The sequence below is a fragment of the Schistocerca serialis genome, chromosome 2 (genome assembly GCF_023864345.2).
Source record: "Schistocerca serialis cubense isolate TAMUIC-IGC-003099 chromosome 2, iqSchSeri2.2, whole genome shotgun sequence".
NCBI classification, from domain to species: Eukaryota; Metazoa; Arthropoda; class Insecta; order Orthoptera; family Acrididae; genus Schistocerca; species Schistocerca serialis.
The window spans coordinates 1,160,017,538-1,160,037,276 of record NC_064639.1 but is presented as its reverse complement, the minus strand read 5'-3'; the positions used below and the strand labels follow the sequence as shown (position 1 = coordinate 1,160,037,276).

At 37.6% G+C, this 19,739-nt stretch overlaps 1 protein-coding gene across 2 annotated transcripts in view; it reads left to right on the top strand.

The window, feature by feature from the left end:
• LOC126458620 (ATP-binding cassette sub-family C member 4-like) overlaps positions 1-19,739 on the top strand; it is a 312,931-nt gene that overhangs the window by 223,343 nt on the left and 69,849 nt on the right. For both annotated transcript variants that reach the window (XM_050095787.1, XM_050095786.1), the window contains exons 13-15: positions 8,558-8,754; positions 11,658-12,133; positions 16,443-16,522. In XM_050095787.1, coding sequence (XP_049951744.1) covers positions 8,558-8,754; positions 11,658-12,133; positions 16,443-16,522 — 753 coding nt within the window. The remainder of the gene's footprint in view (positions 1-8,557; positions 8,755-11,657; positions 12,134-16,442; positions 16,523-19,739) is intronic.

The window sequence follows — 19,739 nt, the reverse complement described above, 5'->3', positions numbered from 1 at the left end:
CTTTTCTCTGACCTCGTCCATTGCTTTCTGTATGTACATATTAAAGAGGACAGGGGAGAGTGCACATCCCTGTCTCACACCCTGTTTAATTTTTGCTTGTTGTTGATGTTCCCCACATCTCACTATTGCCACCTCTTCTTTGTATATGTTCCATATCATTCTCCTGTCCTTGTACTTAGCTCCAGTTTCCCTCAATATCTGGAATAGTTTTTTCCATTCAACCTTATCAAAGGCTTTTTCGAGGTCAATAAATGCTATGTAGGTGTCCTTTCCTTTTTCCATTCTTTTTTCTATAATGAGCCTTAGGGCTCATAATTGACTCATTGCCTGCAGAAATCATCAAAGCAGCTGGAAAAGAAATAAAAGATAAATTGTATAAATTAATCTGAATAAATTTATTCAGATACTAGACCCTTAAATATTTTATGAACATGAAACCAATCATCTGCAAAGCATCAACACTTGTGACAGATTGGGAATATATTCTGCAAGATACCACTACCATAAGGACAGACAAATCTTTAATTTTAAAAGCTTTTATAACCTTTTTTCAGGACATACATGGGAAACAAGTTTTCTATCTTTCACCTGATTGAAGAAGTAACTTATTAAAAATTTAAAAAAGCTGTGTTTTCAGCTACACTTTTAAAATGTTGTATCTGCTTTCAGTAGTTGGTGCATGCACATTCATTCTGATAAGAGAAAAGTGCACCACAGGATGTTTAATAATTAGTGCACATTCTTTTCTATTTGTAAGAAGCAGTGACACCTATCACTGAAAAAATTAACAGTCCTAGAAATTTTTCTTTTTTCGTTTCTGAAAATCATGTTTCTTCTTTTCTAATAGCAATACTTTAATATGTAATAATTTTTCTGGTACCTCTCTTCTTTTAGTAATGCTATAGGATTTATAGTTCTTTTTTTCCTTTTAAGAACAATGAATTTTTATTTAAAAACTCATTTGACATGAAAATTGCTAATTTTCAGTGAGCTAGTACGAAAAATACACTGACAGAAAAAAAATCGCAGTACCGAGAAGGAGTTGTGCGACAAAAATGAAAATTGGTAGGCATGTTAATACATCTGAAAGATAATTTCTATTCAAATTTTGCACCAGTTGCATAAGAATGGCACTAGTTGTGTCACTTTGAGGATGCAAATCAGGTTTTCTTTAAATAAATGCTTCAATGGTCAGGAGCCTTAGTTACCTTTGAGATTGGGTGTGGTGAGTTGATGTTAGTCATGAATGCCTTTAAGGAGACAGACACACCATTATCAACACCTCACTAAGTTTGAATGAGGTCATGTAATAGGGCTATGAGAAACTGGATGTTTTTTCTGTGATATTACAGAAATATTTGGCAGAAACATAATCTCAGTACGTGATTGCTGGCAGAGGTGGTCACAGGAATGTACAGTCGCAAGAAGATTGGGTTCCAGATGGCCACGTGGCACAGCCAAGAGCGTTCAGCGTGTGGCTCTGGCATGTCATACCGCATCTGAAGCAGCAAGTTGAGCAGCAATTGGCACCATAGTTATACACTGAACTTTTATAATTTGGTTACCTCAAGAACAGCTCCAAGCCAGATACCCTGTCACTGCATTCCACTGCCGTTTGTGACTTAAGTGGTGTCAAGCAAGAGGTAATGGATGGCAGGGTGGAGGTGTGTTGTTTTTTTCTGACGAAAGCTGGTACTTCCTCAGTGCCAGTGATAGCCGTGTGTTTTTAGAAGTAGGCCAGTTGAGGGCCTGCAGCCAGCCTATCTATATGCTAGGCACTCTGAGCCTACATCTGGACTTACGGTCTCAGATGCGATTTTGTGTAACAGCAGGAATGCTCTAGTGGTTATCACATCCACCCTGACTGCAAATCTGTGTGTCTGTATGGTGATTCAACCTATTGTGCTGCCATTCAAGAACAGCATTCCAGGGGTAGGGGGGGTTCTAACAGGATAATGCTCACACCACTGTCAAAATCCAACATGGTGTACAGAGAGTTGACACGATGCCTTCGCTTGCTCGATCACCAGATCTGTCTTCTCCAATTGAGTATATATGGGACATCATTGGACGACAACTACAGTGGCATTCACAAAAGGCATTAACCGCCAATGTATTGACTGACCAAGTGCAACAGGCATGGAACTCCATCCCACAAACTGACATTCGGCACTTGTACAATACGATACATGCATGTTTGCATGCTTGCATTCACCATTCTGATGGTTACATTGGTTATTAGTGTACCAGCATTTCATATTTGCAGTGGCTTATTTCACTTACATTAACTTGTGACCTTGCAGTGTTAATCACTTAAATATGTTACCTCGACAAATGTATTCCAAAATTTAATTACTCAACATTATTTTTTTTTACTCTACATTATTTTTTGGTGTTGTGCTTTTTTCCAACAGTGTATATGTTGTTAAAACTGATGAGGTAAAAAAAGTATACAATAATACAAGCAATAACATGAGTCTGCAAATGAGCCATCTGCAAGACAATTAAGAATGTTTAGTTATGCACAGCCACTTACTTCAGTATGAAACATGGATGTTCACAGAAATATATTGAACAGGGAACATAATTCCAAAATTGCCATTTTTAATAAAAATGTTGAGTGAGTTTGGAAAGTGTACCCCAAAACTTAATCGGACAGGAAGTATACGAAACATTTTGCATGTCAAAGGATCAATTGTTTCAACTCAATTTTTTTTAAGGTATATTACCTTGAAACCTAAAATGTGAACATACTCAATTCATGTACGAAAAGACATCTTTTTGTATTATCAATACGAACATAGGATCTACCTTTTGGATTTAACCATCTGAAATTACATCCCCTATGTGATGAAGCCCAGTGTATAGAAACTGGATGTAAACTTCAAAAATAATTATTCAGTTTTGATGTCATCTGTAACACTTTGTTTGCTTACTATTCCAAGTCTTCAGTTTTCCAAAGTTGACTGGCATTTATTTTTTTATTTGGTCCTGTTGATTACATATTATACAGCCAGTGTACAAGCAATATAGGACAAGTCAATTGATGCAATTACAGTAGTACATGAACATTTATACAACATATTGCACAGACATTTGTTTATTTATCAAGAACAATTACTTGCCTGCGGTATTAAAGTCTGCATTATGCCAAAAACAGTTTAAGTGACTGTTTAAAATAGTAGAATAAGTGACAGTGCATATTTTTATGCAACTGACGTATATAAGCAAGTAAATTTTCTTCATGGTCATGGTTTGAATTGAATACAAATTTTAACTGCATTCCTTAAGAAGAGGTTTAAGTGAATGATCACGAGAGTGGGATACATGGGAGTTCACATTTTCTCGTAATGAAACAGATAAATTTACATTTTATCACCACAATTTCAGTTAAACTACAAGTAACAGCATCACACTTTATCTTTAAGGGAGTGCTTTTCTTAGGCAGTTTCCCCCACTCTTAAACCTTATAACTCTAAGTATTCATTCATTTTATAGAAAGTTTGTTCAATGAGGATTAATTTTAGTTTCCTTTTGAAAACCTGTACATTATTTATTTCCTTTTTTATATTGATGGGGAGCTTATTGAAGACCTTTATACCTGACTCAGTAACTCCCCTATGTACTTTAGTGAGAGTTGCAGAGCATTGGTGAAAATTTTTCATGGTTGTGGATCTCATAATTTTTCTGAAGTAATTCCCTGTTGTTGGCTACAAATAACATCAGTGAGTATATATACTGACCTGTGATAGTAAGTATCCTGAGAGATTTGAAGAGACTTCTGCAAGATGTCTCATTAGGACCCCACATATTAGCCTCACTGCTCGTTTTTGTATTCTGAAGACTTTTTCAACACCAGCAGCATTTCCCCAGAAGATTATGCCATAGGAGAGAATAGAATGGAAATATGCAAAATATGACAACAACATTATTTCTCTGTCTACTAACTGATGGAGAGCTCTTAGTGCAAAGCACGGTGAGCTAAGTTTCTTGACCAGTTGATCACTTTGTTCTTTCCATCTTAGGTGACTGTCTATCTGGATTAATTAACGTATTATGAAATCTGTTTTGAAATTTACACTTTTGGGATTAGGATGAAGCATAACTTGAGCCACTGCTAAAGATGGTGAATGTGGGAAACCTCCCTAAACAACATCAATTTGGCCAGTACAACTCACTCTTTAACAGCCCACGGCTGAACTAAGATAGATGACACATTACTGTGCAGCCAGGAAAGCTGAACTGCTGAATTCATATTTCCATAACTACACTATGCGCTGTGCTGCACTCCATGGAGTTTGTGGAGGTCTCCATCCCTGCAGTGGAGAAATTTTTGACATTGAAATTTCTCATTCTTCTCTTCTCTTGTAGAGCAGTGAATGGCATTTTTCGTTTTCAAGTGGTGCATTTGGGTCCACAGATGAAACAAAGATGTACAGACCTGTGATATTGGAAAACACTGTTTTTCAGAGACTACTATAATCACTCTGCAGTTATAAAACTGAATGTCATTATAGGTCATCTTTGGTGACAGACAAACAATAGAGCACTGTTATAATGAAGTTGTGCAGCACCAGTAAGGGGTGTCCTTTCAGAAACTGTGTATGGACATGGCCATGTATACTGCAGACTTGTCTACTTTATGATACAAGTAGGTACCACAAACTGCATTCCAGTGTGTTGCAATGGCCGCTTTCTGCAATGGCCCCTTTCTGCAACTCAGTAAGGGTTGTATGAGGAAAAAAGCAGAGAATCTATTGGGGTTTATTTTGGAAATGTACTGTAAATCTTCACATCTGCCTTGGTTGCAGGACATTGCTGAAACCACTGCCACGCACAGGGATGGCTCCTCCTTACCCCCACCCAGTCGCCACTCACATCATGCACTGGTGCTGCTGTTCGCAGTGTGGTCTCAGCTCTCTGAGACTGCAGATGTGAGTGCAAGTTGCATTTATGTGAGTGTGTGTGTGTGCATGTGTGAATGTGTGTCTACTGCTGACAAGGCCTTAATGGCCGAAAGCTATAATTGTGCGAATCTTTCTGTTGTGCCTGTTGCGACTCAGCATCTCTGCTATATGGTGAGTAGTAGCTTTCCTTCTCTGGTATTGTTACATTCCATTGTTTGAGTTTAACATTTTTGTTACAGTTATTTCACACTGTTGCACTAAGTTACCTTATTCACTGCCACATCTGTTTTAGCATGTATCGCGTGTTACGAAACCTGTTGTATCGGGTACTTCACATGACCCAATACAGCCTGTTTCATTACATCTCCTACAGTCACTCAATGGTGACTTCTTCCCATACACCACAGCATCATCAGCAAACAGCCACAGGGGATGTAAAATTCTTCAAAAATATATCGCTGTTACAGCAATTTTGAAGCTAGACCTACTTTCGCTGACTCATTATTCTCCAGCCCAAACCACTCAGGATTTAAACTTGAAATTTGTAGAGGGTGTTGGTCTTATACTGTAGGCATCATTTCAGAAGGGACTGTTCGAAATTCCACTCCCTAGAGGATGAAATAGGGGACAAAAGATTTTTTGAGACTATGTCACTATTAAGACAGTTTTGTAGGTAGAGCTACAGAAATTGGTATTTTATTTCTCAGTCAAAAATAAAAAAAATATTTTTTCAGTATTTTTGGAAATTCAACCACTACGTTGGTAAAATAGTGGGTGAAAGTTTTTTTGAACATAAACCATTATTGAAGAACTACTAAAGCATTTTTAAAGCTACATCTATGAAAATTCATATTCGACTTCTCTGTTAGAAATTTAAAAAAATATTCATTTCAGTGTTTTTTTGAAATTCAATCCCCTAAGGGCGCGAAATAGGGAATGAAAAATTTTATGAAAATATTTCATTATGAAAATATTTTCGAATTTAAATCTATGAAAATTAGTATTGGCATCTCTGTTAGAAATAAAAGAATATGTGTTTGGCATTTCAGACCATAAGGAGGTAAATTGAGGTTGAAAATTTTTAAGAAAATATTTCGTTATATTAAATAAAATTTGAAGCTAAATCTACGAAACCTAGTATTTTACTTTTCTGTTGCATATACAGAAATATGTGTTAGGGGAAGAGAGTTTCTACAGAAATATCACTACAAGACTGCAAAAGACTTGATTAACAAAAACCTGGGACTCGAGCAATTAGAATCGCTTTTTGGCCAGAAGTACGTTCAGAAAAGACCAAGCATCTATGGCCTTAATCAACATGAACAGTTGAGAAGGGGTTGCAATTTGTGAACAACATAAAAATTTGATTAAGTCTGTGCAGACTACACAGTCTACATAAGCAAAGCAGCAGACACTAAGCTAGTTAAATGATAATAAGTGGTATAATATCATTGACCATTGCATTTGCATAATTTTATAATGTTCAACTTATATTCCCGTGATTAATAAAGAAAAAAGGAAGGATGTTTAACAAACTGTAATTATAGCCATGTTTGCAAAATGCAAGTACCTAAAAAAAAAAAAAAAAAAAAAAAAAAAAAAAAAAGACTGAGAAACAATTGAAATGCGGAGAGGCCTGCGAACAACAACACAACGGAAGAGGATGGACATGACCAATGTAGGATGGAACGAATACAACAAGACAAAACAACAGAGTCACAAGGAAACAAACTCGTACACGAACCAGGAAGTAAGCAGTCTAGTGCAAAGCGAGGTGTAAACTGATGTAAGTGAGATTAGACTGACTGGCTGAGCAAGTGGCCAGCGTTTAAGTACGCCATCCGGGGTGCCGCTATTGGCCGCTGGGACCACGTGTTCCACTGTGGCACCCCCACACTAAAAGCGGGGCAGCAAGAGCGCGCCGCCACAGCTTAAGGCGCAATGGTGCAGAGACCTCTATGGGTCTTCGACATCCATGATGTCTGGCGCAGATTCAAATTCCACGGCGCGCGGTACCAGAAGTTCAGTTTCATAATAATACTTGTTCGCCATAAAGTGGTGATCATATTCTTCTATGACAGAAGAGCAGTACATGTTTGACCAATAATGTTTCCTAATTGCAAATGAGTATGCATTTTGGCATGAACTTGAGTTCAAGAGCTGATTAATGCCTCTTCTGTAAAAATAATATTTTCTGCTCTTGCTTCAATGGACAGTGCTTAGAATTTCATCATTATGGAGAATGACCATATAATTTTTCAACAGTTTACTTTCTACTCTGAAATATCCTTTGTTGTTTCCAAGAACAGTATGCAGTTTTCCTAGTGTGTAAAAGAAGAGAGTTCTTGTTTTGTGTTAGTTTCCTGCTAGTGACTTTACTGTGAGTTTTATGAAGTGACCAGTTTACACTCTGATTTGCCTGCAACTTTTATCATTTTACGATCCAATAGACTACTGGTGGAATAGAGATTTGTTGTGCGGTGGTACCGATTCATTCATAAAATTGACTTACATATGTGTCATTGGAATGACAGAAGAGAGGGTTATTTATGGCATCCCCAAAAGGACTGCTTTACCATGCTCACATAACAATGGAGCAAAGTAAAGTCACATTTGTTGTGACAGATGTATTTTTCTCCTTGATTAAATGGAGAAATAAACATAAATGCAACAAGCAGGTAAAGAGTGTGTGCTGGAATGTAGGTGTTCAAAATAAACCATTCAATATGTGGTTAGTAGCAGTATGAAGATATGAAACTTCCTGGCAGATTAAAACTGTGTGCCGGACCGAGACTCGAACTCGGAACCTTTGCCTTTCGCGGGCAAGTGCTCTACCAACTGAGCTACCCAAGCACGACTCACGCTCCGTCCTCACAGCTTTACTTCTGCCAGTACCTCGTCTCCTACCTCCCAAACTTTACAGAAGCTCTCCTGCGAACCTTGCAGAACTAGCACTCCTGAAAGAAAGGATATGCGGAGACATGGCTTAGCCACAGCCTGGGGGATGTTTCCAGAATGAGATTTTCACTCTGCAGTGGAGTTTGCGCTGATATGAAACTTCCTGGCAGATTATAACTGTGTGCCAGACCGGGACTCGAACTCTTGCACACAGTTTTAATCTGCCAGGAAGTTTCATATCAGCGCACACTCCGCTGCAGAGTGAAAATCTCATTCTGAGTATGAAGATGATTACTCATAATTCCCCTCCTCACCACTTTCTCTTACACACACACACACAAAAAAAGGGAAAACACATATCCATATCAAAAGTTACTAGAAGAGATCATCATAAGGAAAATTTCCAATCAAAAGCTGAAATAAAATATGTAGTAGTATTATTCTAAGTAGCTGTGTCACATCAAAAAGCCGTATTTTACTCTGTAGAATGCATACTGACTACTAAAAAGGTAAATCATAATTTATCAATCCATATGTTACATACCTGGAGTGAGACATTTAAAAAACCTAGAAGGTGAATAGTATATATTAATAATATTTGAAAATAAGAAATTAGAATTAACATTTTTAACAGAATTTGTGCTATATAAATATAACTGAAATGGCTTAGGTAGTTTCTCCATGGGAAGTTTCTTTTTAAGATTAGTTATTTCCTGCCCCTAAAAAAATAATTTGAAAACTGAAAATTGCAGACTTCCGTTCATGAAGATCAAGATGGAGATGAGCCTGATGAAAGTGCTGAGATGATAGAAAGAGGAAAATTGAACAAAGCTCTCTATAAAGAATACATAACAGCTGGCTCAAGTTATTGGCTACTTGGATGGCTTCTTCTTGTCCTCATAGTTGGGCAGGCAGCGTCAAACAGTGCTGATTTTTGGGTTACATACTGGTGAGTATAATTATACTGTCAGTTCAGATCTTATTAAGTCTTTTCATCCTGTAAAGGAGTATAAGCAACATGAAACTATTCTTGTTTTCAGTCTCTCCTGCCTTAAAGGCAAGCTGTCAATCAGCAACAAATGTGTGAAGGAGTACATAATTCCTAATTACAATTGTTACTGCCATTAACATCATGAAACTCAATAGAATTTTAATTACTTTTAAATCCATCACTGTTAAAAAGCTGCATTTTTATTTTATTCATAGGCAGTAAAGAACTAATAACGATACACTACATTTAAATTTTCAAGTAATATTTCCTGTCTACTTACCCTAATAACTTGTTCAGAATTTCAGAGATTAATTACCTGTATCTGTACAATAAATATTTCTCTTTTCTTTTCCTTGACAAACAAGTTTCATAAATGCTTACATCTGGAAATTATTCTTTTGATCTACTCTCCTTCTCACACTTTTTCTATATATCAATAGTATCCCATGTGATCCACTGAACTCAGACATGTATTGCAGGCTACAATCTCTCCAGATTGCTGGTGACACCACCTCATGGATTCAGGCTAAACAGTATAACCACACGCATAAACTTACCATGTTTGGCAACAACTGCATCTCCTGCAGCCATCACAGTAATATGTGGTACCAGTTTTGCCTCTAGAGGCGCCACAATTAGCAGTGCCAACACAGTCACCAATTATCCTTCTGCTGATTATGTGCCTGCCAATCTTGCAGGAGTATTCTTCTGCCAGGCGACTGGAAAGGATACCGTCTGACTGACCAGATCCAGTTCTCAGCAGAAGTTGCCTCAAGCCGTGGTGCCGACTGCAATTGCCAGTTCCTCAATCGGAGCTCCAGTTGGCCAGCACTGTTGTATGCTTGAAGCTGCATCTAAGTCTTCACTTGACATCCTGGCCAAGCTAGCTGCTTCAGTTACCAATCCCATATCTTCACTTTTCTCCATACTGGCCACCGATGCCCGCAATCCGAGTTGTGTACGAACTGTCACACCGTGCCTTGTCAAAGTTCTCTAAGCTTGGCTCAACATTGGCCACACCTGCACCTCTGTGCAACTCACCATCACTCTGTCCTTTGCTGGCGATGTCAATGGTCCCTCCAAGGAGCCACCTCTCAGCAGCAGGCACATCTATCTCCAACTGTTATGAGCCTCCACCTTACTGGGACCCCTCTCCTGGGTTTCCCTCAAGGCCTGCTGCTCCCCACCAATACAGCCACCCTTTCATTGCCCTCGTAAGAAGTCTTCTAGTGCAATAGAGTGTATTGAAGTCTGAATGATTGTTTTGTTGTATTCTGGTTAAGTGTTAATAATGTCCATTTATTTCCTGCTGCTTGGGCCACATTTAAGGCATGGTTCCCTCAGCTATGAAGCAAAACATGGCAGCTTCTGCTGCCATTTAAGTCAACGATTAAACTTACTCAAATAAGGCAACTGTTGCCAACTTATCTATATGTCAATTTTGAACATGGCCGATAATGCAGCAACCGTAGACGAAATTTATAATATTACTTGAAAATACAGCTCTTCGGTTGCACAGGTAAAAAATTTTTTACCTGTGCAACCGAAGAGCTGTATTTTCAAGTTTTTCGGTTGCACAGGTAAAAAATTTTTTACCTGTGCAACCGAAGAGCTGTATTTTCAAGTAATATTATAAATTATCTATATGTCATTAAAAATCAAAACAAATAAATAAATTTAAGTTCATTATTGGTGTCACAGCTAAATTTTAGTTGTAATTGGAATGTATGTGTTTTGTGGAACTCTGGATTTTGTTCCCAAGTTTTGGTAGTTTCACAATTCTATTGTTAATTGCTATCACCTTGTCATTTCTTAAAATTTTCAGTTTATATGATATGAGTTCATCATGAGGACAGCAGTTAGTTAGAAGAATAATACATCCAACTAGATGTGTTTTTATTCTTGCATTCAGGTCATGTGTGAAAACACACACACACACACACACACACACACACACACACACACACACACACACACACACACTAACTGGAAAACAGAATTAAGAATAAGTATGTAATACAATATGTCATCAAATACCTAAAAGCTGTATGTTAAAAGTATTCATGAAACTGAACATTACAGTAGTTAACTGTCATTTAGTATGACATGGCCATGTGTTTTTCCAACCCTCAAATGAGCTCACCAAACGTGCTATGAGAGGATGCAGAATTAACAGTGAGGCTGAATGACAGTACAGTTTTGATTTTCACATATGCAACTCTCTGTTAAAGAAGATTGGTTCATAAAAAGGAAGGAAAAAATCATTAGACTGATCTCAAAACCTCTAACCATCAAACCATCCATCCATAAATGCTTCAAAGTTGTAAATAAGAAGATGTTTTGCTGAAGGAATGAGTTCGGTCTTACTGGTACATTGAAATAAACATATCTTAGTCACCTGGAAGTCTCTGATATTGAGCGTATGCACCTTGACAGTTACAAGTTAATGTTGTATTATTGGAATATCAGCAAATGTAAAGTGGAGGTAGCAAGCATACACAAAAGGAGTAGAGTCAAATCGCAAGCTTTGGAACCTAAAGAGTGCTTTATTGGTTAGTTCTTTGAATGGTACGCCATGTAAGTGAATGTGATGGCACTCATTCCACTACTTCAACTGTGTGTGAGCTGCCACTAGGGCAAAGCTCAAGTTCTGTACTGAAGCTGGGGACGATAATAGCCTTCTTCTCAGTAACATTTTAGGAAAATTTTGCTGATCACATTAAGGAATTTTAGTACAGGGTTATAGCATTGTCCAAAATATAAGTTTATTTAATGGCCATTTTGCTATATCACTTGAAATAATTGTATGATACAACTCAGATTACACTACAGTTATAGTTTAATAAACATTTATTTTACAGGACAAATCAGGAACAGCTGAGAATGGACAGAATGAATCAAAAATTGTCATTTGAACTGCCAAAAATTGTTAATAGTACTGACAGATTTCTGTCAGTTAATTCTACTTCAGGATATTCAGTGACAACAGAATATAATGACACCACTGATTCCATACCATTGAATGACACTCTGTATGCACCTGAAACAGTGAAGGAAAGAAATATTCCAGGAAATGAGAAGCCTGAAATTTATATTAATAGTGAAGATGTTAATATCAGTTTCCCAAATGAAAGCAACATTACAGCTCAAGAATCCTTCACAAGAGATGAATACATTATAATATATACAGTGTGCATTGCCGGAAGCATCATAATTACAACATACAGATCCTTTGTTTTCTTTAAAGTCACAATGAATTCCTCTCAAGGTCTCCATAACAGAATATTCAATGCTATACTTAAAGGAGCAATGAGATTTTTTGACACAAATCCCTCAGGTATGTAAAATAAATAAATTAGTGTGTTGTAATGTTTCCTGACTATTATTATTGTTATTATTATTATTATTATGTTACTGACACACTGCGTAGTAAGAACCACTGTCAGACAGTGTACAGTCACCCAGCAACAAATATTTCAAACCTTATTAAACGGTTAAAAAGAGCACTAACAAAGCTTCGTAGACTGAGTGAGGAGTCACTCTAAGTAGTGATTTCAATTATTGATTTCTTCTTAGATAGTACTTGTCAAGGGCACTTAGAGTTATTACATCCAGTTTTGGTTTGTCCTCCTCAGTTACATTCCTAGCAAGAATAGGACATAGTGCAACAAAACTGATAATTTATTTCTAGATGCAATTTTTTGAGAATATTGTTTCTCATTCTTATTTTTAGAACCACTATATTTACATACAATTGTTCTGTAAAATTACATACTTCCTCACAAATTTGTATATCTTTTGTAACATACACAGTCTTTGGTAATGGAGAAAAACATTTGGTATGTTGCCAATGGATAATGAGTAGTAGACTATGATGTGGGCTCTTCAGAATGTGGGTTCACTGAAAGGAATGAAATCAGGAGCACTTCTTTCCTGAAACCAAAAGATCAATATGATGATATTTTGTACAAAAATGGTAGGAGCATTTGTGTGTGCTCTTTAGGCACATTTAGAGAATGATCCTGAAGTGGAAATGGGAAAAATATGACGCAGCAAAATTATTGGCCGGTAATTAGGTCCATAGGAAGAAAATACATTCAAATAATTACACTTCTAATATCAAAAATAGGGCTGACTAACTCACTCTCATTTTGAGTGCCACAAACAGCCTACCCTCAGAATGATGCAGAGAAGAACCTCACATATACATCTGTTGACAAATGCACAGAAGATATCTTCCATGGTTGGTTAATACCTAACAGAGATGTAGTTAGAAAAAAAGAAAGTTCCACCATCGAGTAGCATTCATGGTGCATCAGATCCATGTCTAAGGGAAGGCAACATAGCCTGACCTTGAACTGAGTAGAGTTAGCAGATTGATAACCCCAGGGAGAGTTAGTGCTGTCACCGTCTAGGCCAGGGTTGCAGTGTTGATGGACAGAGTGCTATTTCTTAAAAATGAACAACTGATTAATATTGGTGGCCATAGGAAAAAAGGCAGCATAACAGTGATGTTTCAGCCAAACAGACAGGCACTAACTCTTATCTGTATATGGCAGATTGCTGCAGATCTACATGGTACAAAATGCCTATATACCAGACAGCTACATCAGAAAAGATTAAATGGACAATTCATAAGGGAAAGTTTCAGACTAGCAACTGGGTGAGCTAGGTGTAAAACATTCATTGATTTTGTATAAATGTTTTGCAATAGAAGGCTCACTGCTGAAAGTGTACATATCCAGGAGTATAACGTCATCTACTGAAGACAATATAAATATAATAGAGGGAAACATTCCACGTAGGAAAAATATATCTAAAAACAAAGATGATGTGACTTACCAAATGAAAGTGCTGGCAGGTCGACAGACACACAAACAAACACAAACATACACACAAAATTCTAGCTTTCGCAACCAACGGTTGCTTTGTCAGGAAAGAGGGAAGGAGAGGGAAAGATGAAAGGATGTGGGTTTTAAGGGAGAGGGTAAGGAGTCACTCCAATCCCGGGAGCGGAAAGACTTACCTTGGGGGAAAAAAAGGACAGGTATACACTCGCACGCGCGCACACACACACACACACACACGCACACACACACACACACACACACACACACACACATATCCATCCGCACATACACAGCATCCGCACATACACGCTGTGTATGTGCGGATGGATATGTGTGTGTGTGTGTGTGTGTGCGAGTGTATACCTGCCCTTTTTTTCCCCCAAGGTAAGTCTTTCCGCTCCCGGGATTGGAGTGACTCCTTACCCTCTCCCTTAAAACCCACATCCTTTCATCTTTCCCTCTCCTTCCCTCTTTCCTGACGAAGCAACCATTGGTTGCAAAAGACAATATAAAGATTGATAAATCTGTAGTGCAGTTGCTCACCTGATCTGATGACTCAGTTTATCATTTCTCAACTTCTACCATATGTTGAAATATTGCTGTTGATAGAAATAACATCAGTTGACACTTTTTAAAGTTTGTTTTACTAAGTAATGGATGTTTGTTGGAATATGTGGTTTGCTAAGCCCATAGGTTATGAAGTAGTGGGAGGTTCTGTGATGATCCAAGCCACAATCCCTGTAACAAGTTGAAGAAGGACTGGTCCATTTTAGGTAGTCATCTGCACATAGGCATTGCTACTTATGACGTCTTCTTGTTAAGATAATTAAAGATGAAGTGCTAGATAATGACATGGGCAAGGAATCTACCCCTGTATTCTTAAGATTGTGATCCTGCATTATAAACAATGTGAAGTAATATGGTTTTAATAAATGTGTTCTTTAGGTTGTTAAATATGCTTTATACAATCTCTCAACAAATTGCACACAGTTTACCATCATACCAGGAGATTATTATTTTTATTTTGTTTGGAGAAAGCAAGCCAAATGGTATACATATTTCATTAAGACCACTGACGTTATTTTATTTCAATAAAACAAAATACATTTGGTGATAAAAGTATGCATTTCAGTGGAGTTGCAGGACCAATTTAAAATACCTTCATTGATTTCAGAAATAACCTAAGAAAAAAGTAGGTCTCTTGAAAGAAGTGAATAAGGCAGGGAAGAGTTGTGTAAACCAACACTGTAGGTGACTGCCAATAAAATGTTGGTTCTACTATGTTCATTATTGTCAGTTATTACCCGCCATGTTATGTCTATTATTTTAAAAGTATTAAGTGATTTTTCTTTTAATAAATACATGAGTGCATAGTGTACAAACTGCCAGTGACAATTTTCTTCTTCTTATCATTCATACTTTCTAATATATAAACTACTTTCAAAGAGCCAAAATGTACTAGAACAAATAAAATGTCTATAAACCACTGCACTGTACAGTGTACTTTTGGTGAGACAGTCGCAATTCCTGAAATCCCTTGTGCATGGCCTCTGGTTTGCTGAGGAGCACCCTAGTCCTGGGTCCGCTGATAAACCATGAAAATCTGCCACACTACGCACACACAAACAGATCTGGCCTTTGGGTAGATCAGTGAGACTAGATTTGATGGGCAGTCCCTGCACATTAGTGGGAAACGATGGGCTCCATGCTGGCAGGCCTGATTGTTAGATATACCCATAGAAATGGCCCATCATAGTAGTCCACTAGTGTGGCCAGCTATTCACATGTCACAGACAACAGATAACTTATGCAAATACTGAGAAGCAATACTAATGAGGATAGGTAGCAACTCACCGAAAGATGATCACTGAGCCACAGACGGGCACAAAAGAAAAGAGAATCACATTCCTACAACTTAATTTTTGGCCATAGCCTTTGTCAGAAAATGAGAGCACACACACGTTCACACAATCACTCAGACACAACTCGTGCACACATAACCGCCATCTCCGGCCGCTGTGTCAACAGTCTCTGAGAGAATCAGATCCAAACAAATCACTCCTCGTGCCTGCCTGTCTCTTGCTGGCAGCTGCCAGGCTATCAGCAAGAAGTGGTGGTAGCACTGACTGCAAGCTGGTGGGAGTGGTAGGGAGGGGAGAAGCAGTAGGAATGAGGGGGTAGGGCAGTGACTCACGTTCTCAGCTGCACCCAGCCAGCGATGATATCAATGACATCTCGGTAAACAAACCATTACATTTACTGAGAAAAAAAAATATTTTTCTAGTGTTTTTTTCTAATGTCCCTGATTTCCCTGACATGTTTGAAATTTACTGATATTCCCTAATTTCCCTGATTTCTAGAACTTGTGGTAATCCTGTTTGATAATCTTTGAAGCAAAATGAATGTAAACTGCTCATCTTGCACTTGTTGAAATCAATTCTGTTTTCAGCGGAATTTTATTTTATATTTTACATGCAGATATAGCCTTTATATCATGAGATTTTCAATGGTGTGTGAGAAATTACTGTTCCCCAGAAATGTGAAAAATGTAAGTCAAATAACAGCTTTGTGTGAGAAATATGAAATCTCCTACAAAGTAAATTCTTTGTTAATGTCCTCTCATACTTTTGCCTTCAAAGTTAATCTCATATAGGTCATGTTTACTGCTGCGAGTAATGCAGATTTCTACATTTGTCAGTGTTTGCTTCTTCAAATTCATGCTAGTGTTCTTAAATTCACAATCAGTGTTTAAATGCAGCAGCAATGTAAAACAAATTGTTTGTTTTTGTCTTAAAGGTCGAGTACTGAATCGATTTTCTAAAGACATGGGAGCCATTGATGAAATGTTACCACAAGCCTTGCTTGATGCAGTCCAGGTAAAATTTCACTTCTGTAGTATTCCATAAATAATGATGATTTTTTTCTAGGAAATAAGAAAGAGAAGTGGGAGATACACCACATTCTTTTGTATCTATTCATCGCTGTCAGTTATTACCAATGTAGTTTCATATGGAATCAAGCAGAGTTATGGTAGTCAGCGAGTTATTAATTTTTATATATCTTGCATCGTGTTCATGATGCATCATTATCATACAAAAGTTGTTGACTGCTTTACAAAAGTAAAAGCAATGTGTAAAATATTGGAAAGGTAAGCCACTCAGCAGTAGTGGATTGATGTGTGGGGCACAACAGCATATAACAGTAAACAGCATTCACATTAGCTCTTTTTGCAGCGATAGTATACACATTCATACACACAACCACACAGACACCCATATGCACAATCCCGTGGCCATAGTGGAACAAGCAAACATATGGTTAAATGCTGAGCAGTTGTGTGAGACACACACAAAGTTATAATTCTGTCAAATTCATTGCTCTTCCATAATGACAGATTGACTGCATACACCCAATTGACCTTTGACTGATTATTTCCAACTACAAGTTCTTTATTCTTTTGAACTTAAATTTTCGTGCATCAACAAGTTGCTTACAATTATTTGTCTCCCTCCATATAGATCATTTTATTTATATTTGCTCCATCAGCTGTCATCATGTGATTTAAATTTTTGCTTTTGGTTTCATTTTAGAAATTGTGCCTAATATTGCTAAAATTTCTTGAAAATCAGACTCACCTTTTATTTGCAACGTGGTAACAGTCTGATGTGAAAGCACTGTTCCTCTTGCTTTTTGACACATTTTAAATGTAGCTACTCAAGTCATCTGAGCTATCTCATTCAAAGTAAGACGTCAAGAGAACTCAAATCAGGCAACTAGTTTTCCTTTAAAATGATGATTAAATTCTTATGAATTAATTAAAACATCTGTAAGGATGTGTTGATTACTTCCCAAAGGCATTGCCTTGACGAAATCAGATGAAGATTTTGTTCTCCCAAATCTGTTTCTATCATTCAATATAAATAATAAATGCATTCTATTCAATTTTTATTTCACTTTTTTATGAAAGTTCGTTTTGTTGACAATGCCCATGTGTATAAAATAACATGCTATGAGCATAAAATAACTTTTAATTTGAAGCTTCGTGTCAAACCAGTTCATTCGAAATGTTGTGAACATGAATTGCATGCCAATAGAACCAGAACTCCATGAGGAAGTCCCATTTAATTGTGATACCATGAGTAATCCAGAATACATATTGAATGAAAAGACATGGTAACAATGATGTCACAACCATTCTGTCAAAAGGAGCTGCCTCAGCTGAAGAAGAGAATGTGCAGCAGACAGCATAAAAGGGAGGCTGACACAAATTTTTGCAATACATGTTGTATCAGTACTTTTGTTTGAAAATATTTAATGGTGGGAATACTCATGTCAGCAATGTTGAAATTTTTCAGAATATGTCATCCATAAGTTTTTGTTGAGCTGTACATGCAAAATAAACAAGCATTACATAACATTTCTTTCACTATTAATTGATCTGATTTGGTATTTTATTTGATTTTGTTGATTGTACAATAGGGTTCAGTAATATAGGACAGGTCAAGTGAAACAATACAGTACTTTATGAGCATTTTGATATCATATACACTAAAGAGCCAAAGAAACTGGTACATCTGCCTAATATTGTGTAGGGCCCCCGCGAACACTCAGAAGTGTCACAACATGACATGGCATAGACTCGACTAACTTCTGAAGTAGTGCTAGAGGGAATGGACACCATGAATCCTGCAGCACTGTCCATAAATCCGTAAGAGTATGAGGTGGTGGAGATCTCTTTTGAACAGCACATTGCAAGGCATCCCAGATATGCTTAATAATGCTCATGTCTGGGGAGTTTGGTTTGGTGGCCATCAGAAGTGTTTAAACGCAGAAGAGTGTTCCTAGAGCCACTCTGTAGCAATTCTGGAAGTGTGGGGTGTCACATTGTCCTCCTGGAATTGCCCAAATCCGTTGGAATGCACAATGGACACGAATGGATGCAAGTGATCAGACAGGATGCTTACGTACGTGTCACCCGTCAGAGTCGTATCTAGATGTATTGAGTGTTCCATATCACTCCAGCTGCACACAACCCATGCCATTACAGAGCCTCTGCCAGCTTGAACACTCTCCTGCTGACATGCTGGCTCCATGGATTCATGAGGCTGTCTCCATATCCATACATGTCCATCCACTCGATACAATTCTAAACGAGACTCATCCGACCAGGCAACATGTTTTCAGTAATCAGCAGTTCAATGTTGGTGTTGACAGATGCAGGTGGGATGTAAAGCTTTGTGTTGTGCAGTCACCAAAAGTACATGAGTGGGCCTTTGTCTCCAAAAGCCCATATCGATGATGTTTCATTGAATGGTTCACATGCTGACACCAACATTGAAATCTGCAGCAATTTGCAGAAGGGTTGCACTTCTGTCATGGTGAATGATCCTCTTCAGTCATCGTTAGTCCTGTTCTTGCAGGATATTTTTCGGGCTGCAGTGATGTCGAAAATTTGATGTTTTATCAGATTCCTGATATTCAAGGTTCACTCGAGAAATGGTCGTATGGGAAAATCCTCAATTCATCATTACCTTGGAGATGCTGTGTCCCATAGCTTGTTCACCGACTGGAACACCACGTTCAAACTCAGTTAAATGTTGGTAACCTGCCATTGTAGCAGCAGTAACCAATCTAACAACTGCACCAGACACTTGTTGTCTTATATAGGCACTGTCAACCACAGTGCCGTATTCTGCCTGTTTACATATTTCTGTATTTGAATATGCATGCCTATACCAGTTTCTTTGGTGCTTCAGTGTATACGCTATTTTACTTATTTTTTAAGAACAATTGTTTACTTGTAATATTACAACCTGCAGTTTACTGGCATCAGTTTAAGTGAACAGCTAAAAATAGAGATTAAATGAAATGACACTTTTTGTGCCTCAGACATCAAGGGAAACCATGGACCTGCACTTCTGTATAAAATACTGTATAATTTTTTTAAGTACATCCATCTTATCTGTGGATTTGGGAATCTGTAAATGTGTATCCATGAGAGCTCATTAATCCAGAATTGGGATAAGATTAATTGTAAAGGACATAACGCAAACACACTATGTCTTAAAATACAAAGACTTCAATATCTCTTAT